Genomic DNA, 22,275 nt, shown 5'->3' on the forward strand with positions numbered 1-22,275 from the left:
AGGTTTAAGTTTCTTTGGAAATGTCTTCCTCTTTCCTCGTGCCCACCCTCCCCCCCAACACAAAACAAAAATCCAAACAACCAGAACTCTCCAAACTGATGTTTCACCATACATATCTTTAAAATATTCAGAAAGCCAGAGAGAAAAATCATCAGTTTAAAAATCACTATCGTGGTTTCCCTTCCCTTCCCTTCCCTTCCCTTCCCTTCCCTTCCCTTTCCTTTCCTTTCCTTTCCTTTCCTTTCCTTTCCTTTCCTTTCCTTTCCTTTCCTTTCCTTTTCTTTCCTTTCCTTTCCTTTTCTTTTCTTTTCTTTTCTTTCCTTTTCTTTTCTTTTCTTTTCTTTTCTTTCCTTTTCTTTTCTTTTCTTTTTCCTTTCCTTTCCTTTCCTTTCCTTTCCTTTCCTTTCCTTTCCTTTCCTTTCCTTTCCTTTCCTTTCCTTTCCTTTCCTTTCGTGGTTTCCCTTCCCTTCCCTTCCCTTCCCTTCCCTTTTATATGTTTGGCAGGATTTTATCTAGTGTGTGTAAAGTAATTTAAGCTTCAATTTCTCCATGTGCTTAAACGTTTTGCTGAGTGAAGTCCTTGTGTTCTCTGATCCCTGGGTTGATCATTCACAGGGTTGCTCTGGAAGGAAGAACCCTAAGTGGGGTAGGTGGGGGTGAAGATACCGGAGGGGAACTTAAGGCAGGACTACAATCTGATTTTTAATTGACTAGATCTAGAGCGGACAGTTGGCTGGAAATCTCTCTCTCTCTCTCCCTTTCATTAGAGGACCTCTCTCAGACAGCTACTACGTGACAAGTTTCCTTGCTGCTGGGCTGAGAGTGCCAGATGCTGGCTATCATGGCTGATCCCGTAGCAGAAGAACACGCGTCCCAAGTTAGTGAACTCTGCTGCGAATGCGGTCAGTTCCACCTCTTGCTGGACAATCATCTCTACAACTTCCAGGATGAAGTGGACGATGAACTCATCTGCCATATCTGCCTTCAGCCTCTGCTCCAACCTATGGACACTCCCTGTGGACACACGTACTGTTTCAAGTGCCTCGAAAACTTCATGCAGGAGTATAACTTTTGTCCTATGGATCGGAAAAAGCTCTCTTTCCAGCAGTGCCACAAGTCCAGCCTTCTAGTACGAAACCTGTTGGATAAGCTGATTGTCTTCTGTCCTTTCAAGGCAGAGTGTCAGCAGACGATGCAGCGGTGTGAGCTAGAAGCTCATCTGCAGAACAGGTGCATTCCCATTTACATTATATTATTGCTCCTTGTATAATGCCATCCATCTGTTGTGCTTCTGACCAGAAAGATCCATTCTCAGAACAGTTCTTAAACTGGGGCAAGGTGGGACACCAGAGATGACAGAGGGTGAGGCCAGAGAGGTGGGTGGGTGAAGACAGCGTAATTGTGTGTGCGTCTGTTAGGGAGGCCAGCTCACATGTGCTGCAGAGGCGAAGGGTGAGGTGCTTGCTTGCAAGTTGTCCACAGACACAAAACCTATCAAATGTATATACATTTGTGTGCCTTGATCTGGGGCACCTGACTCTGAAAATTATTACAAACATGCTTATTCTTGTTTCACTTGCGCAGAGAAGAAAGACAGGCACAAAGTCAACACTCTGGAAGCAAGGGATCATACAGTGTTGCCAGTTTAATTGGTCCAATTAAGATGTGCAATACGTAGGTCTTTGTTCCAAATAATGTAAGTCCCTCCAAGCTGCACATTATGTAGTTGCTGAATCACCTACTTATAATTCCATTATCTTCTCTCTTTCTTTTTCTGAGAAAGAGAAGCAAATGAAAAATACCATTTTTTTCCTCCCCCTCGCCCCATATGCAGAGGAAGGGAGACTTTTTTTTTTCTTGCACTGGTCAGCAGAGATGTGTGTTGGTGCTTCCACTGCTGGTTGGGCTGGTGGCAGGCAGAATCTTATAGCTTTAAAAGAAGTGCAGGTGACAAAGAGCTCTTGCCGTGGCGCTTGGAAGAACACTTGTTTGTACCTAGTTAATGATTGCAGGGAAGGGAGCTAAGTACAAGCCCTGCTGCAGGTGGAAGCAGACCTTCAGTGGGCAATAAGAAATGCAACAGGCTTGTTTCCCTTCAGCTATGTTGTAGCTTTTTGTGGCAATGACCTATTTTAAAAATAGGTCAACCAGTGGGCAGAGAACAGTTACGCTTAGGATACCTTTGCGGTTCCAGCCAAGGACATATCCTTGCAAATCTTGCTCGTCTTTGGTACCCATGAGCTCAGAGCTTGTGTTAGAACCAGAGGAAGTGACAGAAGATGCTTGTGTGCCCCTTTCCCTCCATCTGTGGAAGCTTATCATGTCCTTTTTCTTGAACTACCTCTTTGTACTGCTTGCTCGTTATCAGGCAGGGCTGAATACTTCGACTGCAGGGATCGGGCTGCCCAGCTGTGCAGCTGGGGCCATGGCCCATACCAAGGCTGGGCCTTCCTCTCCACTCTGTAAATCTACCCTGCTATCAGTAAACTTCTGTCACTTGGTAATCCCTCTGGCATAGGAGTTAAACATAGAAGAGGGAGGCACCCTTAAATGTTTACATTGGAGACCTGTCTGGAAACTGTATCATTCTCTTATACATTTCATAGTTCTTTGTATCTTCCTTGAGGAGGGTGTGTTCTAAAAATTGAGGCTATTTCACCTGGGTCGTGAGCATAGTTTGAATGAAAAATTAAAAAAAAAAAAGAGGGAGGAAAAAAATTACACCGGGATTTGGGTGTTCCTGTTTTTTAGTTTTAAGTGAGATTAGCTGGCAGCAGGAGACTTAAGGAAATAAGAAGTGTCTAGAAACTTGGGGGATTTCTCTGCCCTTTGCAAAATGAGTTTGTTTCTCGGTATCTTAAGAGGGACATGTGCACAAGTGGGTCAATCAGCTCCTGTCTTTAAGTTTCAGGGTCATCTTACTGCTTGGAGAATAAATGACTAGGAATAAACTGAGGGAGTAATACTGGGATGAGACTTGTTTAGCCAGAATGTAAATAGTCGAGTTTAATTTGAAAAGTGACTCTGGTAAACACCCAATAATACTCAAGTCTCTGAAAGTGATGCTTTTGCATTCATCACCCTCCTCGCCTGCCACCTTTTTTTTACAAGTACTCTTGATAAAAAAGCTTGTTTTTACTCACTCATTTTTCCGACATAGGCTGGCTGTGGGGTAGCTGCATATGGAGTGCATTTTGTTGGATGTGGAATTACTTCTTGAACCTCCATGTGGGGAGCAGTCAGTAGAATTACAAAGTCTAAATTGCAACCATTCAAGTAGAGCCATCACCTGCATGGATTGGAGGTGGAGTGCCAACTGAGGGTCAGGTCTCATTCACCAAAAAAAAAAAAACCAAGCAAGCCTCACTTGCTGCTCTTGCATGTTACTGGTTTGTTAAAAACAAAGCCTAGTTCAAGGCTGAGCTTGAAACTTGAGCCACTTCTTTTGCACAAAGATACAGTTCGTAGTCATCTCTAAAAGGTCAGAGCTAAGTATTTGCTTGTATTTTCGGAGGTATTGTTTTCTCCATCGAGTGTTTGCCAGGTAAATGTTTAGCAAGGGAGACCCCTGTTCCTGTTACATTCTCCTTTTTTAAATAATTTGCTTAATGATTTTGAAAGTAATAAAATAACAAGCCCATTCTTAAGCTGATACTAGTACAAGTAGAAGCTGAAGGTCAAATGAGAATAAATTTTAGCACCTGTGATACAAGCTTTGCAGCTGATGAGATCTTGAACATGCTTCTTCACATACCTTTGTCAGTCAGAGCTTGCATCTGCTGGGTTAACCACGCAGGCGGACTAGCCACTTACAGTCACTGACAATCTCTCTCTAGGTGTCCTGGTTTCAAGAAATACAAATCTGAACTACAGCGGAAAAAGAATCCCATTTCCAAAGGCAAGGAAGATTCTTCTGCCAAGGTGGAGACAAACACACCCAAGGACTCAGAGGTACCAAACGGAGGATCGTCACTTGTGGCAGAAAGCTCTGCAGCTGCTGTGGTATCGCTAGGGACTGCAGAGCCTGGACTGGTTAATCCAGCTTTTGAGGAGACTGAAGAAGGTGAGAGTTTGATACAGAAATGTAATGATGTAATTACCTTTTATCATATAAAAATGAGGTAATTATCTCAGACAATTCAATTTTTAAAGTGTCCCCAACATTCTTGGATATCCTCAATGCTATTCAGCCATTAGTAGCCATAGGAGCAATCTCTTTCCTCAGCTTGTCCTTGAGCAGAAGGGCGATGCGTTCATGTGCATCAGGTGTGGCAGGATCTGCTCACAAGCACAAAACTGTCTGTGCAAAACAATTTGGAGAATCTGTTAGACTGCAGTGAATATTTGCAGTATTCTTTGCAGAAACAAAGGCAATGCCTGTCAATGTGAACGTGGAGCACTTAAAGCACTTGCAGAAGCCAAATAATTAGTAATTAGGAAATGTTCCAGCTTCTTCTCAATATTGTTGAGAAAGTTAAATATACAGTTAGTTTCCTGGAGTGGTCAGTACCTCCCTAATGGTGTGCAGGAAGTGTGTTTTTATAGCATAACTTAGTTTTTGGATTAATGGTCAGTTATGAAACCCTTGCAGATAAAAGTAACCATCTCCACTTCAGTATAGAACTGCTTGTCCTAACTCCTGTTGGAAGGCAGCAGCTTAGAAATCCTCTGTGCCTTGTGTCAAAGTTAGTCTCAGTTTCCAAGCGTGCAGGCACTGGAGCTGGCAACTGTTGTGCTTGTGACAGAGTTAATACACAGGTCAGTTTACTTCTGTGTTGGCTTTTTCCCAAAGTACACTTAGGGCAGGTTTTGCATCTCTTGTGTGACAACTGCACTTCACCCTGACAGCCGGTGCGCTTGGCTTCATTAGAGCGCTGGGCCTGCCTAAATGTTGCAGTACTGGTACATTTAATACAACTTGCTAACAACGACTTTCATCTTCAAAGTGTCTGAGAAGCATTGCTTAGTCTTCAGTATGCTGTGAAACAGGTAGACATTACTCCTGTTCTACAGGGGAGATGGGAAAAGAGGAGGAAAGGAAATTAGAGGAGGGAAGTTGGAGTGAGCTGCCTCTGGTAAAGTCACCACAACAGCAGACCAGTAATTACAGCTCAGTAGTCCTCTTTTCTAATGGGCATGGTGGAAACTGGCATTTGTTATGTGTGCACTTCTCGTAGGCCGGCTATCACTGTAGAAAAATAAATCTCTAAATAGTAAGTGAAACATACTGATTGCCCTTTGATAAAACTCAAGAAATAATAATGAAAGAGTTTAATTTTGCCATAAGCTAGGAGAAGATGAGGAAACGTTCTGCAGAAGCTGTAAAGAAACAGGGCTTTTTAAAACTTTTAATCTGACCTATTCTTTCCTCTCCTGATAGCTGCTTTCCCTCCAGATGCTCCTTTGAACACAACCTGCCAATGCTACAAATCTTGTGGTGCTATCTGAAGGAAAATTCTATTAATGTGTTGGTTTTTCTCTTCATTTTCCACAAGCAGACCTTCCTCAGAGAACTAGTCTTGTGGCTGAAACAACCACAATTGAAATTCACCGAGAAGACCCAGAGGAAGAGCTAGGGATGAGAATAGTTGGGGGTAAAGACACCCCGCTAGGAAACATAGTTGTTCAGGAAGTCTTGCGGGATTCTGTCATTGCTGCAGATGGAAGAATAGCACCTGGGGACCATATTCTTGAGGTATGTAAAACCCCACTGGTAGTCCCATTGCTTTTCTTGACTTGAGATGAGGACTGGGGGAAGAGAGTTGCCTAAAAAAACTGGGAAACCTCTACAGCTGATAGTTTTAAAGCACTGGTCAGACTTGTGTGGCAGTAGCATTGTGTACCTGCTGGGGCTGAGAAGCAGACTTTTGAGGTCATATTTACCATGCATGTATGAGAGAAATTTAGACCATTTTGGATAAAGTAAAAAGATTTCTATCTGATAAATATCACCCAGTAGAACCATTTCTCTCCAAAGGACTCTGCTGTAGTTAGGAAGTCTTATAATTGCTTGCTCTACCGTGTTGCTTAAGCTGCATATTCTCAATGGGCTGGTCCAAAGTTTAAGACCTTACGACTTGAAGTAAGGATCAGATATGTAATGTGAGTAATAAAGAGCACCAACCTCATACCATGCTGACCTACGGTCAGATTTAGTTTCCAGATTAATCACGCTGCATGGCAGTGGGCTAGTCAAGGCAACAGGAGCTTGTATGCAGCAGTAAGGCCTACATGCAGCGAGAACTGTTAGCACTTCCCAGCTATGGCTACCCAATCATTTGGCAATCCATAAACACCTAATTATTCTGTTGGACTGTGAACTTCAGTGAGGACTGGCAGCCCCACATGCACAAATGGCCGATAAGATCTCCAAGTTGGTTTCTTAGGTAGACCAAGACTGTAACTTCTGTTTTATCCATTTGAATTGTACATGTCTCAGTCTTGGCTGGGCTGTAAATAGGGCAGGTCCCTACACTTGTAGCCCTATTAGCATCCTAAAAGAAGGCTGCACAGTCTCATGCGACAACAGACAAAGTGAAAAGTAGCTTCTCAGAGTTACCTTGGTAAAAGCATGATTAGACTGATGATTCCAGAACCTTGTAGACTATGGACCACTCCTCAATTTAAAAGTGAGGATAGGTAGTCTCCAATTTGAGTCTTCTCCTCCAAGTGTGTATTGAACACTGGAAGTTAAGGGAAAGCAGTTCTCTACTGCCATGGGGCGGATGTAACCATTTAACATTTTGCAGTTTCAGATTTGTTAGTTATGTGAGTTGTCCTGTCTTGCCCCTGTCCTCAGCTATTCACCATCAATTATGGTCTAATTTCATCTGCTTTCTTCTGCATTCTTTTTTAGAAAACTGCTCTCTACTGTGCATCAGAAGCAGCTGCTTCAGTCACAGCATTGTGCAGGGAGTCGTACATCCTGTCTCCAACTTTGTGATGTTCTGCACTGTGGACAGCACCTAAATAATGTAGGTTCTGATTAGTGACTCTGGTTTGTTTGTCTTTCTAGGTGAATGGTGTCAACATCAGCAGTGTGACTCACTGCCAAGCTGTCTCCTTCCTGCGCCACCCAGGTCCTGTTCTCCACCTCATGGTCCTGCAGGAGAAGGGTTTTTCCAATAAGACTGCACAGCAGGATTCCACTTCTGCTACAAATCGGGAAGTGATCCATGTTACCTTGATAAAGAGAGACCGATCTGAACCCTTGGGAATCAAACTGATCAGGAAGACAGATGAGGCAGGGATTTTTATTCTAGATCTGTTAGAGGGAGGTTTGGCAGCCAAAAATGGAAAGCTGAGTCGGAATGACAGAGTCCTGTCAATAAATGGCCAGGATTTGAGGCAAGGAACACCTGAGGCAGCTGCGCAGATAATCCAGGTAATTTATGACATGGTGAGGTCGTATGGTGAATGACTCTGCAGCTGTCTGTGTTGATGGCAGGGCTCCTGTTCTGACCCAAGGGCTAACAGAACACACTAGAGCAAACTGCGTTCCCTGAAATATCTCTTTGGGAAAGAGACTTCCCTGTGGACGTGTGGGAAGCACCGCTTCCAAATGAAGATAAACATGAAGAGTGGGAATCCATCATGAGTCATCTCTGACAATTCTGAAGTCAGGCAGTTGCTCATGACGCTTTAGTTCAGCTAAGATAATTGGATCTCCTTTGTGGTGTGGTGTTTAGAACCTTTCTTGCAGTGAATATTTGTATGCATTGTGTAGATGCAGGCAGCAGAGACAAGGAGAGATTGGGACAGCCTTTCGTGCTTCAGTCAGTCAAACTGAAGGTGTTTGCTGGGAGGAGTGACAGGCTGGCAGCACAGAACAGAACCCTGTTGACTGACTTGAAGCCCTCTTTCCCAGTTTTACCTGTATTTGGGAAGGGAGTCTAGAAAACAATATGAGGCACCTGAAGCAAAAAACATTCCAAAATACTAAATGGGTAGAAGAGAGGTGGTCTTTCCCTGCACAATAGGAATGTGCTCCTGTGGCAGCATGCCAAATGTTTTGGTGAAAGGAGTGGGCAAGGAATTGTGGTTAAGGATTAAGGATTGCTACCTGTGCAGTAGATATCATGTAGTTCAGTTTAAATTCTTTATCTCCCTGGGCGATGACCTCCAGTTTCTGGTTTTATCTGAAGATCCTGACACAATACATCTCATCACGTATTGTTTATATCCTGGAAAGGATCTGAGGTCAGCAGTGAGGGAGAGCCAGTTCTCTTCCTGGTAATCAGCAGAGGAGTACAGTGGCATGGGAGAAAAGAAGAGAACGAGCAGAGTTCCAGTATTGAGATCCTTTTTTATGTGATATATGTCATTCCATTCTATGGCCTCTTAGAATCTTGTTCGCATCCCACAAGTGCTGCTGTATTTCTGTTGTGATGTGCAAACGCAGCTCCCATACGAGGATCTCTTTCTTGATCCCACTGAAATCAGTAACCGAAGTCTCAGAACCAGCTGCATTAGGTTTGGGGATTGAATTCCTTTTGAAGTGACATTTGTGTAAAACTGTGACAGTCTTCCAAACATTATCTCTTCTTCTGAGGGCTAATTCAAATTCTTGGTTAAATGTAATTTTAATTTTGATTGCAAATCATTTGCAGAAAAGAGTCCTTCTACCTGTACTGTAAAGTAACATTTACAGCTGCCTCTGTGCACAGCCATACATACTGTACATAGTCTGGTACTTCTGGTTGAAGGGGAGGGCAAATCCCCATCTTAGGGCACAATGTTTACAATATATTTTATGAAGACATGGATATGTGCAAACTTGGCTGGAAAAAAAATTGCTCTCTCTGGAGTGACATTGGAGGCAAGAGGCTTTTAAATTATGTTTCAGAAAACAATACTCTCCAGTACCAGTTTAAAAAAAAAAAAAAGACAAGAAAAAAAAAGAAAGAAAACCCCCACCAAACCAAACAACAAAACCCCAAAACCAAACAGTTGATGTAGTCCCTCTTCCAAGGCCAGGGAATTCACTGCTGCCAGGGTGCTGTGGCACCAGGGAAACAGGGTTCCATGACAAGAAGTGAGAGCAGCCACCCTACTTCTCTCATCTGTTGGAGGAAATGCCCCAAGTAAACACATACGCCTTACCCCAATGGAGTCCTTCACAACAAGGTTTTGTCAAATTATCTGAAAGAACAAACCAAATCAGAAGAGCAGTAACAATAGTGAATACTTTCCCTGTAGTTCTGCCAAGGCCAGACATAGAGCTGGTTAAGTGTTTAACTGGCAGCAATCTCAGACAAAAGGTCATGTCTTCAGGTGCTCTGGGAAAAAAATGGGTGGGAGATGTTGAACAATAGATGTGGTACATAAGCTGGGAGGAAAAGAGCTTTAACAAGTTTCTGTACAATAAAAGAAAAAGCATCTGGTACTCGTATCACGGTCATCCATCGTGTGGACCAGTCAGCCTTCTAGCTCTGTTCATTTTGTATCTCAACACAATGTGCTATTTTGGTTATTTGTACTGAAGTGGAGGAATTAATCATCCCTTTCCACTTTCTCTTGTTCGGCATTTGTCGGGAAGGGAGGCATGAGTGAAGCCTGCCTTTACTCCTGTTCCTTCTTACTAACATTTGCTAATTCCTTTTTTCTTTTCACGATAGGATTCTGTGGCTCTTCACAAAAAACATTGCACCACATTGCATAGCCCTGTTTCAGACCCTTTGTAGAAACCAATGCCAACCCTTCTCTCTCCACAAGAAAATGTTAAGGGCCGTCCCTAATTTCTTATTTATTTTTCTATCTATTTTATTTACAATCTTCTTGTTTCTCCTGACAGACCACTGAATCAAGAGTGAACTTTGTCATATTAAGGCAGCCAGGCGTACAGCTGTCAGACCCGGTAGAAGATGGCAGCACATCAAATAGCAGCAGCAGCAGTAGTAATGGAGGAAGCCCAGTGCACCATCGAAGACGACTAGACCAGAATCACTACAGACGAAAATCTAACTACCAGAAGGTAAGTTTTGCTCTAGCAGATCTATTATGTTTGCTCTGTGATAGCGATTTATCATACAGGGGAAAAAACATGTCAAAATTTCTTCAAACGTCTCTAATGTTGATGCGGAACCAGTGTTTAATCCTTTCTTGTCTGGAAAGGGCAATGGAAAATTTACTACCTGTGAGACTCTTGGGACTTGCTTCTCAACATTCATCAAGCACAACACGTTCAGAGTATTGCACAATGACACTAAGTTATGCTTCTGGTTTGGAACTAGAGGGCTTCATGGTACAGAAGTAGAAACTACACAAATTACACTGTAGTGCTCCTGTGACTTCAGTGTTGCGTCTGCCATCCATTTGCGTATCATAAGAAACAGTATGAGCATGAGGAGAATTGCCAGTGTTATACCAAGAGAGATTTGCTCTATGTTTGGAACTTCCATTTGAGTGAGAAAACTTGCTACAACTGCTTAGGCTTCTGTGTTTAAACGTCTCTGGAGTTTAGTAGAGTAGCTCTCATAAATGGCTGGAGTGTGGTTCCTTGATTTAAATCCTAGCATAGCATTTACATAATTGTTTCTACAGCATGTGCTATAATGTGTGCTTTCACTGCAACCTAAACATTTAGTAATAGTCAGAGAGAAGTTGATTGCTTGATATGAATGGCCTTGAAATGAGTTCATAGCTTGTTCTTCAGTGCAAAATTGTTCTCCTCAGAGTGAGCATCTCCCTACAGCAAATGAATGTGACATCAGTTGTGGTGCTGCTACTTTGGAAGTACAGGGTAGTATTTCTACCTAGAGCAAGTACATGAGAAGCTGACTTTGTCATCCAGCAACATTGCTGAAATGTTCTGGATTAAAGATACAAGATGTTCTGTTATTTTTTTTTCTAGATCTGGGCTTCTCATGTTCATTGCGTTAATGAAGCTGCATTTTGTACTGTCATTCCTTTGTAGGATTTACCTCAGGGATATGTGAGTCATGAAAAGACAGTTGCAATAAAAAAAGAACCAAAGGAATCTTTAGGAATAACAATTGGAGGTGGAAGGGATAACAAAAACAAACTCCCTATATATGTCACAAGTGTGCAGCCCATCGGATGCCTCTTCAGGGATGGCAGAATCAAGCGAGGTAAGGAGCTCTCGGACTCTTTATCCTTTAGGAACTGGGTTTTTTTTTTTCAGTGAAAGTTGGACTTGGACACTAAAGTGAGGCTGGAAACAGGGTTCCATGTCAGACCTTGAGGCAGAAATGGACTTCACAGCAAAAGGTCTGTAATAATCCTATCTTATTTAATCAACAGGAGATGTACTTTTGAGCATAAATGGTATTGATTTGACTCATCTGAACTACTATGAAGCTGTCTCAGCACTGAAATCTAATGCAGCTTCTCACTCAGTTGTACTGAAAGCCTTGGAAATCGTTTCATTGAACTCAACAGAGCCATCTCTGGACATCAAGGAGCAAGGATTCAGCTGGTCTCCCCTCTGGATCACGTGGCTGGGATTGCCTAGGTATGTTTGTTCAGTGACTGTATAGAAATATGTTCAATCACAGAGTTGACTTTCACTCAGACACTAGAAATTGATTGCTTTGTTGGTTGACTTGGAAGCATTACTGGTATTCTCATTTAGCTCTAAGGCGGTGGAACGCCTTATTTGTCAACGACATCACAGTATAACAAATGCATAAGAAACTTCCACTGCTTTTTATGGTGTGGTCCATTGTTCCACCACTTCTGTTGGACAGTAACTGTATTTCAGAAGTTCCTGAAAACCTTTTTTTCTAAGAGAACTAACACAGAAAATAAGAAGTACACATTCTGGCATTTGAGGCACTGATTTGACATATAGTCAACATAGATACAGTCCCTGCAAAATATCATTAACTGAAATCGCTCTGTGGCTCTTTCTGGATCACGTAACAGAAGCCAACAGCTACCTCTGTGCTCTTTTATAGTTTCTAAACTGATCACTTCGGTTAGGGGCAGGCATTCTTTCAGTCTAATTATTTTTGGCTGTTGTAATTGTGTCATCCTTAGCATGAAGCACAAATGATACTGAATAATTGAGTTTTCCTGCTGCAAAGCTTTGGACCATAGACTTAGCACAGATTTTAGCAGCAATGTGGTAAGTTCCAGACGACAGTGTTGGGGCTTTGAAAGCTTGAATTTCTATCTCCTTCCTGGAGAGGTGAACCTCTGGTTTGCTTGCTTTTGCAGTTTCATCAAAATAAATCAGCTGCAAAAGGTAGAGTCTATTGTCATTCCAGCTGACTGGAGGAGGATGGTGCAGGAGATGCATGTGGAACAGTAAAGGCAAACTCTTCTGTGAGAAGCCCGGATTATTTACAGCCTTGTTTCTTGAGGCACCTGAAAGAAGAAATAGCAACAAAGCCTCTGTTATGTTACCCTTGTGTTACTTAGCAGCCTGTAAATGCTAAACAAAACAGCCCAAGGAAGGTAGCTTTTGTGTGTCGAGTGACTGTAACTTGGCTTGTACTCAGCACCGTCCTACCACTCTCCTCTGCCTTCCCAGGGAATCAGCCTGGCTCTTCTGTGGAGGCCTAGTATGAACTAGCCCTGAGCTGCGCCTGGATAGCCCAAATCTGAGTGCAAACCCTCAGATGCTGCCTGGTGTTTGATTCTCCTGAGTGCTCCTGCAGTGAAGTATGGCAAGGCAAAACCTGGCTGTACTTTCTCCTTTTTCCTTTTCCAGTTTATTCAGATGTCTGGTGGCTTGCAGCTTCACCATGCTTTCTGCTACAGCGACTGGAGTCCGCTCTGCTCATCAGTCACCTGCCTTCATTGCAAGAGTATACTGACATTACCTGCCATTTAATATATTGCTTGAAATTCTTTTGCTGCTGGTATTAATGTTGCCCCCCCCTTCATTTGACTGTTACTGTACCTTGCTACTGAAGCAAGGAGCAATGATTTCAGATGCCCTTTCTGCTCTTCAGTCTTCCTTTCTTACTCCGACCTGAATGCAGGCATCTGAATTTGTCTGCTATTCTTCTGTGGGTGTGAGGGTGGTTAGGAGGCACAAAGCAAGGTTATTTCATTTCAGGATCTGAGAAATCTTCCTTGTTTCCAGTAATGAAAATAGCTGTAACTAACACTAGATTACAGAAAATCCCCTGAAATGTACCAAAACTAGACCTTGTGTCCTCAGCACCCATTGTTTCACTCAATCTGTTCCTTTTGAGCTGCCCTGCTAAAGTAGACATAGCCTCAGAATGCCAAAACATTTGCAGTACAATGTGAAAGTTTAAAGCTTGGTGCTGATATCATGTGCAATTTTGGCTTTGTTCAGCTTTTTTTTCCAGTTACTGCTCCAATCCAGCAGAAATATCCTTTCCTCCTTAAAGGAAGGCATGTATTTCTTCCTAGTTTGAAGCCAAACTTTATGCTGAAAGACTGGAGTTGAAATTAGTGCTCAAGGCAAGGAAAGTATATTCAGTCATTGCAACACTTGAGCCCACAGTGTTTAATTCTAGCCTTGATTCCTGTATCTGTGGCTTTATGTCCAATACCATCTGTCATCTCAGCACACTTGTGATGTGCTGTTTCTGAAAGGTGGAGCCCCTGTAGCCCGTCCTGCAGAACTTGGGTTACGAGCCAGACTACAGTTGCGGAAGTGTTTTAGGAGAGAGATGACAGCCCTGGTCCTATGCCTTTCTTGGGACCCTGAGTAACAGAGCAAATAACACGAGCACCTTGGTCACAATTCTTCCTAAAAGAAAAACTCTGTGTTCCTAAGGCTACTTTCCCACCGCAGCACTTGGTATGTAAGCTTGGAGCATCTTCCACTTCCGACCATGGCCAGTGCTGCAAACTTCCAATGAAGATACAAACATCTCCATAAAAGTGACAGTGTAGTTAATATTTTTCCATCTAACCTCAGGCCTAACTCGTATTGGCTGTACTGAACCAGGTGGCTGGTATCTTTCTTGCATTTTTTGTCTTGTATTGCAACTGTGGGGTGCTCTGCTCCCCTTGCAAACTTACTCCTCCTCCATTCTTTGCTTTGGTATTAATTGGTGGCAGGGAGTGTTCCAAGTTAATTGTATGCTACTACTTATTGCTACTGAATGTTTATCATCATCACTGTATGTCACAAAGACAGCACAGGAACTTTACTTGATTTCTTCATAGTATTATGTTAAATCAATATGAGCTACTGATAGCATAAAATACCATCTCAAAACGCTGGTTCGATGGGAGTGCGTGACCTAATTTATTGCACACTGAATCCTAAAGATACTAGAAATACCAAGTTTACAGATAGATTTTTCTCTGTAAAAGCTTTGACTCTTGAAAAACGGTAACCCTGCACAGTGTGCCTTATGGATAATTATTGGGGGTTGGAAAAGCAGTTTTCCTCTTGCCTTCTTCCTTGAGGTTTATCCAAAGCCAGCCTCCATGAAGTCTGAGCTCTTTCTGCCACAACTGTTAGGTGTTCCCTGCCTTGGCCCCACTGGAGCAGCGCATGCCACAAACTCTGAAAGTGATGCAGAACTGCAACCTCAGCAGGGCATTTGTCAGAATAAAACTTGCACCTTTACTTTCTGTAAAGTCTTAACTTGTTTTCCCACAGTCATTTTCCATTCTAGTAAATTAATGTTTCTCTTCCTACAACCCCTTTTTCATATGGAAAATTTTCCAGCTCTTGGAGAATGTGTCTAATGTTTTTATTTACGTTCTATGCTGATGTAACACTTACCACTCTTGCTCTCTGGGCTATTTATTTGCACTAGCTGCCACATACGTTCCTCATAGCTGTGTTTTTACACTTGTGTGGTACCTCTGAGGTTTTCTTCTTCCAGCTCTAGCTTGCTGATACCAGGTCTTTTGGCATTTATGTGTGAAGAACTCACACAAAAGAAAATTACAGTTTGAAAGTAGATAATTGGATTGTTCTCCTAGTGAGAAGTTAACTGAGAAGGCTTTTGAAATCTGAAACTCATCTGCAAACTGCTTAAGCAAAGCCCTTGAGGCAAAAACGTTTATTAGGAAAAGTTTAGCTGCTGGAATACCTCAGTGGGGTGATCAGCAGCAGTTTCACACAGCGTAGCTCTGGCAGCGCCTCGGTGCCAGAATGTAACCTGACTGCGAGCCAGAGTACCCGAGATGCTTGCCTGTGCCCGTGCCACACCTTTTCAGATGCCTTGCAACGGCTTTGCGTGTCTTTGTGCTACAAACTCAAGGAGCAAGTGCTGTTAATGCTTATATATAGCATCCTCCAAGGCAGGCCTAGCACTGCAGAGTACCCCAGGCTTACTGAGAAGACATACCTCAGTGGCTGGCATTCAAAAAACAGTGGCCTGTGATCGCTCCCCGAGGAATCCAGTATCTTAACTGTACACAGCAATCCTGGGTGTAGGTCCTGCAGGAAAGACCTTTCATACTGATTTCGTAGCTGGTGGAAGAAAGGTGGCCGTACCTCCTATGTTTGCCTTCCATCAGTGATACATAGCTACTGAATGCCTTCATTGTACCAAGTGTGTAGTATACAGGTAGAATAAAAAAACCTGGATTCTCAGTAATTGCATGGGTGTAACTGCTGTTCATGATTAACTTGTTTGTGTCACTAGTACTCTGCATGTTCATTAGTAGAATTCATGAAGTTATTAATGAATCTTTCAGGTCACAAACCCCTTTAGAGAATGGTAATTTTCTGTTAACTCTTCGGCTAGCACTGACAATACCAAGAAAAGGTTTCTAAAGGGCTGGCATCTTCAGATTTGACAATTACCCCTGTAACATGCCCTGCAAAGGGGTTGCCTCAAATCCTTAAGAAAATAAAATAAATGTGAGGCTGTTACAGTGCTGCGCTTTCCACAAGGGAAAACATAAATACCCGGTCAGGCAGTTTTCCTTGAAACACACTCATAAGCTTTCTCTGTTTTTGACTGTACCTGTCTTCACAGCTACCTTCACTGCTGTCAAGATATTGTCCTTAGTAAAGGTAACCTGGAAAGCTGGGGCTTCAGCATTGTTGGAGGCTTTGAAGAAAGCAAAGGAAATCAGCCGTTCTTCATCAAAACCATAGTGCCTGGGACTCCTGCCTTCCGAGACAGGAAACTGAAGTACGTATGAGCTACCCTGCAGGTCACTGGTGTTTGTATCAGAAACACTATCGGTACTTACGTCAGCGTGCAGGGACTGTCTTTTACCCTTTTAACTAGCTGAGCTGAAAGTTAATCACTTAGATTAACTTAGACTCCCATTTCTGCGGTTAGTTTGTTACATACACTAGTTTGTCATACACTAACGAGTGTTCTGGTTTCTCTGTAAAGGTGCAACTAAAAGGAATCAACAGTTATGATTTAAACGGCTGTAAAGGTTTTAACTGAGTAATTAGATAAAAGTAGAAAGGAGATGTTTGAGATGAATCTTGGAGGTCCCAGAGTATAAAAAAATCTCCCGATTTAGGAAAAGCATCCCAATGGAAGCAACAAAAGCCCTCCTGTGCACAGAACTTAAATTGAGCTTTGCTGACCTGTTTGTTCACAATCACAGTGAGCAGAGGAGTGAATACTGGAGCCAGAGGACCCCACAGAACTTTCTTGCAGTGTTATCTCTGGGAACCAACAGAGCTGCCTTCTCAGCAAGCATGCAGCAGGCTGCAAGTGCAGGACTGTAAAAAAAACAAAAGCAAGGCTGCTGCATTGCAGGGGACATAGTTTTGGTGTAGGGAGCTGGGCTTCACTCCCCTGAAAGTGGTGTGAAAGACCAGAGCTGGGTCAGAGCCTTGGTGGGAGGACTGGGGTCAGTTGGGTTCCTGTTTGAGTGCTAGGACAGCAATGCACTTTCCCCGAGACACCAGGAAGGCAGCTGGCCGGCTTTAGCACCTCACCTCATCACAGCTGAACGGCACAACTGCTCAGAAGACAGCTTGGGGTGCCACAGGGGTGGGCAGGTCAAGCAGGACTCCAGCATGTCTATTGTATTCAGCTACAGTGTGACAGCATGCTTCAGCCTCCTGAACGCTTCACCTTGGTCACTGCTAGTCAAGTAGCTGTAGCAGAGACCATGGTGATGAGTGTGTTTATCAGCACAAATTTGTTTTCTATAACTTTTCCCTCTGCTGACTGGCCAGCTGATCATGCTCCTGGTGACCTTGGCTGCTGTCACCCAAGTACCAGCAGTGTCCTCTTTTTCACTTGCCCTCTTTGACTCAGAAGAGAAGAAGTTGCTTCAACAAGGCATTGATGATCATGGCTCAGGGTGGGCTGTATGACCTGGGGGGTCCTACAGTGCAGTGTTAATAATTAAGTCCTGACAAGCATGTTTCCTGTCTTCTGATTAGGTGCGGAGATGAAATAGTGGCAGTAAATGGAGTGCCAGCGATAGGAATGAGCAACTCGGAACTAATCCCAATGCTGAAGGAGCAAAGGAACAAAGTCACGCTTACTGTGGTGTCCTGGCCAGGAAGCCTTGTGTGAAAGTTCAAACAAAACCCGCAACAGTTTCAGGTATCGGATATCAGTTGGCCATCACACAAAACTAAACATGTGACCAAAAAACGGAGGGAATGCTGACCTCTTGCTACACCGTGTGTTGCCATGGAAGACTTTTAGCAGAAAACATTTCTTTACTGTACTGAGGTCATCAACAAATCTGGTTGTTGGATTCAAAGAAAGAGTTAATCCAAACAACAGTTGTTGTAGCTTCCTGGGCTCATTAAAGCTCTTTAGGATTGGTGTTGCAGAGAAAGCTCTTTTTCCAGTGTTTCTCTACAAATTGCCTTTGAGGTGCTTTCTTCAATTTTAGGGCTCTGCTTTCCATTTAATATTTTGAACAGGTTAAACCAGACATGGCTGTCCAATTGCCCCTGCTAGTTTAATACCGGTATCTACTGATCTCTGACTGCCATTTTTGGACACCGAGTCATTTTATACATGCTTTTAAAAGCCACTACTAAAACTGTAAGGATGTGGACCCAATTAAGCAGTTCCTATAGCCCCCAGTCTTGATATTTTAGGTTACTGAAACCCAATGAATGTGTTTATACATTAAAAAACCAATTGCAACTCTCACAGCTGACAGCTGAAGAGGTGGTAGGTTAGCACAGGGGAGCTGTGTTGACCTGTATGGAGGTCCTATCACCAGGTAGCTGTCGCAAATCCTGATTTAGGATCCTGCCAAATATACCGATTTGTCACAAACGGGCGATTTAGACCGCTTAAAGAACCACTGCGAAAGGTATCAGCAAAAGTGGTTTAATCAAAATACGATGTTGTAAAAGTGCAACTTTAACAAAGTTCGATGGCAAGGTTCACTCTGACTTACTGCACAAGGGATATAACAATGAATCAAAGTTACCACAACACAAATCAAAGTTACCATAATACAAAGTTATGCACAATGGTGGTCGCTTACCAAAGATCTGCTGTTGGTGAAAGGTCTCTCAGCCTCGAGGAGCACCCTTGAGGGGCGTCCCAGCTCTGGAGGAGATCGCTGCCATGCAGCCAGCTGCTTAGCAGGGAGAGCTCAAAGGCGGCTCGCTCAGGCTGTCTTATTTATGCAACAAATTACATGAGATGGGAAAGGTATGCAGGAGACTCCTTGTATCTTCGCGTGATCTGTTTCAAACCAGGTTGCATTGAGAGATCTCTCTCCTCTTACGCCATTTCTGCTGTACCTTTTTTGGGGCCAGCTCAGATTTTAAGAATCCAAGGAGTTTCTCTCCCCTGTAAGAATGCTACCTAGAATGAATGTTTAATTCCTCGTTGTAGTAAACTGACTGCAGGTAAGTGCCCGTATTGTCTTAAGCAGTGCTTTTCTTAGTGCTGGCTACTTCATAATTAGCTATTACTGCAGAGTAGAATTGTTCCTTGCTAGATGACTTAATTGTTTACACACAGAGTGACTTCACTTCCTTTGGCTGTTGGCTTAAGGCAGTATATAGCAGGGCCTGTTATCAGAGCCTATTACACAGAAATAGCTTAGGATCCAATCATCACAAATGCTTCCCCAGCACACGGTGTGGCCTCTTTGTTTGGTCGATAAATACTGCTGTGGACTTTGACAGCAGAAACAGTGCGTGGCCAGCTGGGCTCTGGGGCCATTTTTCCTGCTGTTCCTACTGAATACTGGGAGAAAAATAATTCAGAAGTCAGAAAAGATGCCTGTGGAAAACCAGTCACTCAAGCTCTGTCTGACACAAAGGAACAGAAAAACCTGAAGCGATTTTTGTCTCTTTTTCCAATCAAGTGCAGAATCTGTGCCTAGTATGGAACAGTAAATATTTATGTAGATAGAGAGAGGTAGTACCAAATGTCACTTGTATAAAGTAGAGTAGGAAAAAGCCATGCAGCTGGTGGTCAGACAGTATTTAAATGAAGAGGATGCTGCAAGAAGGCAGCATGATTTTTACTGTTTCTCCATCTTGTTTCAAGGTGCCTTCAACTTCACCAAAATGTCCTAGTAATTTAAGTATTGTTTCCAAGATCAGCTTGTTAATAGATGTTGAATTTGTTTTGATGCCTTTATAAATTATTGTAATATTACTGAAAAACATGTATTCTAGGTGGTTTTTTTAACCTTTCTTTCCAGTGTATCAGCTAATGCCCCCAAAATAGGTCACCTCAACAACAGACACTTCTCCAAAAAACTGACCTCGTGAGGCAGGAAATAGTGTCATGGTCTTCTGCTTCCCCCAGGAAAGGGGCTGGACTATCCTGAAATATGCTGTGACTGGGGAAAAAAAAACCTGAACAAAAATAAATCCCCCACGCCCTTCCCCTCGGTTGTGCCCCTGCTCCTGACTGCAAGGCTGGCCACAGCCCACTAGTGCCTGTGCGCTAGACTGAAAATCTAACCCAGGGAATAAATAAAGCTTTATTTAACGAGGCTTAACTCCCCGATTTGGTGTGCTGCACAGCTCAGCAACTGAGAGGCAAGGCTGGGGCTGCCGCTGTTGCTCCCAGAGGAACTGCATGTCCAGGCTGGGGGCTGGGTTAGCTTTTGTTGCGATTTCTACTACTGCAGTGCAGGCAGCACAAAACATCCCTGACTGGAATGGCAGCGTCTGATGGTCTGGGAGAAAGACATCATCGCCACTAACTATATGCTGCACAACTGTAATGAAGTTAGCCTCTCTCCTCCTTAACGCAGTGCCTATTGCATACTGTCAGGAGCTGAAGGACCTGCTGGAGGTTCCCCAAGATGCCTCGCACCTTCTCTCCACACTAAGCTGGCTGGCACTTGCATAATGAGACTTGTGCAAGGGCTCATCTCTGGCTGTGAAGTTCACCCTCTCAGCGATGCTCGGCACCTGGCCCATTCTGCACTCAGTAATGCTCCAGCACTGATGCCACCAGCCCACGAACTGGCCTCTGTCCTGAGAATTCTTAGAGTCACTGTTCAGTACCCCCAGGGAACACAACCATGAAACCTGCAGTAGTTACCTGATGCAAGTAGAGATTATTTCCAAAGCCCCACCTTTGGACTTCTCTAATACATTAAAGGCAAACATTTCATCTCTATTTCATTAAAATAAAACTATTTCAAACTATTTCCCTTAAATTCACAGCTGCTTCTGGCAGCGTAAGCCTGCTAACATCAGTGAAGGACTTGGGTCCATCTGTAAAAACATCCCAAAAACACAAGAGGAAGATGCAGCACTGCTTTATCAATACAAGATTCTCCCTCCCCACCATCACTAAGCCCAGCGCAGAGGGACGCCGACCGGCTGTGATCACCGTTAATTATGCCTATTTACAGGTTGAGCAGCTTCTGTCACTGCCACAAACAGAGCAAGCGAATAGGGGAGCGGATGCAGAATAGCTCTAGCCACCCATGGAGAGGCACCACATACACCTTAGTATGCAAAAAATGGAAGAAATACTACTGACTGGGGGCCAAACCCTAGACTTACCTTAGCGCAAAACTCTGGCCAGCATTTTCCCCTGATTCAAGACATGCAAAAACCAGCTCAGACTGGTCTGGGGGACACTGCCTGGCCCTTCCTTTGGTGCCAGGTGCCCTAGCAATTTCAGAGTGCATGTCCTGGAAAAAAAAATACCAGATTTCATGATTACAGAAGCCAGGCTCTTTACGGACGCACAGGCAAGGATGCTTGGCCCTTCTCCCACTTGACACTCCCCTGTCACGCAAGTGAGCCTGTGCTCTGGACAGGGAGGGTGGGCCCATTTGTCACTGCACTGCAGACACGTGTGTTTCCAAGGGGCACGTACCAAGCCTTCTTGACTCTTAACCAGTTTTCTTTTGATTTCTCCTCTGCGCACACCACAACCGGATAAAAGCAGGTTCATGCCAGGTTCCTGAAAGCGATCGGGCAATCCCAGCCGAAAGCCACCACCCTGACCCCAGGAGAAGCGTGCCAGGAGGTTTCCAGCCAGCTCCACCTGCTCAGCGCCAGGAGCAGGGATTCCTGCAGCTCGCCTCTCAGCAAGGCACCGCTGCCCTCGTCTGATGCCCAAACAGGCGATCGATGAGAGACGCTGGATTCCTAAACCGTCGTGTTCTACTGAACTCTGACATGGCTGCAGAGGGAGGAATACTCAAGCCTGGTTCAGTGCACACACGTTTCCCATGATCTCAAAGCGCATTTAAAAAGCGACATTAAAACAAAAAAACCCAAACAAAACCCCCACTCTTCTTCTCCCCACAGGTTTTGCAGTTAACGACTCATGAAATGCACCGTCATAGCATATAAACTGTTATCATAGTGCTATACTGGCTCAAGTCTCTAAGGTTGCAAGCTTCACATGACACTCAGACTTGCAAGATTACAATACAAAAAAAATATGTAATATTTCAGAACCATGTTATTTTAGGGCAAAGACTTAAGACAGTTTTAAATAACAAGTCAAAATAGTGGAAGACACTTAAAAATGAGACAGTTGTTGACTCACACAAACAGAAGTGCAGTATCCTAAGCACTAGACATACCAAAAACCCTCAAAATTATTTCCCCTGTTCTGCCCACCCAGAAACATCTCTGTTGCCACCCTCCCCAACCAATACTAAGTCCAAACAAACTTTGGAATTTGACTGAATTTATTTTGAGATCTAGGGGGAAGGAATGCATTGCACAGGAGTGTTGGTGACAACCAAATAGAAGTAAGCCAAACCCATGAGGGCAAACTGCTAGACGGGACTTCATGTTCTCTACTATGCTAGATTATTCAGCAAAACTCTTAGTCAAAAAAGAAAAAAAAAAAAAGGAAAAAAAAAAGAGTTAAGTCAAAACTAATTAAAGAGAAACTCATGCTCTTACTATGGGTCTTCCATTGATTTCCCACTTATAGGTGTAATATACGATAGGACTATTTTTGCAATGGA

General features: G+C 43.4%; 1 protein-coding gene across 1 annotated transcript; it reads left to right on the plus strand.

Annotated features, from left to right (window-relative positions):
- Positions 1–841: 841 nt before the first annotated feature.
- Positions 842–17,438, plus strand: LOC104167602 (ligand of Numb protein X 2-like). Its single transcript, XM_009707908.1, has 9 exons — positions 842–1,230; positions 3,837–4,063; positions 5,499–5,695; positions 7,016–7,384; positions 9,794–9,973; positions 10,916–11,090; positions 11,263–11,473; positions 15,891–16,049; positions 17,273–17,438. Exons 1-9 carry the CDS (start codon positions 842–844, stop codon positions 17,406–17,408), a joined length of 2,043 nt encoding a protein of 680 aa, XP_009706210.1. The 3' UTR covers positions 17,409–17,438.
- The last annotated feature ends 4,837 nt before the right edge of the window (positions 17,439–22,275 follow it).

Source organism: Cariama cristata, unplaced genomic scaffold (genome assembly GCF_000690535.1).
Source record: "Cariama cristata isolate BGI_N322 unplaced genomic scaffold, ASM69053v1 scaffold11359, whole genome shotgun sequence".
Taxonomy (NCBI): domain Eukaryota; kingdom Metazoa; phylum Chordata; class Aves; order Cariamiformes; family Cariamidae; genus Cariama; species Cariama cristata.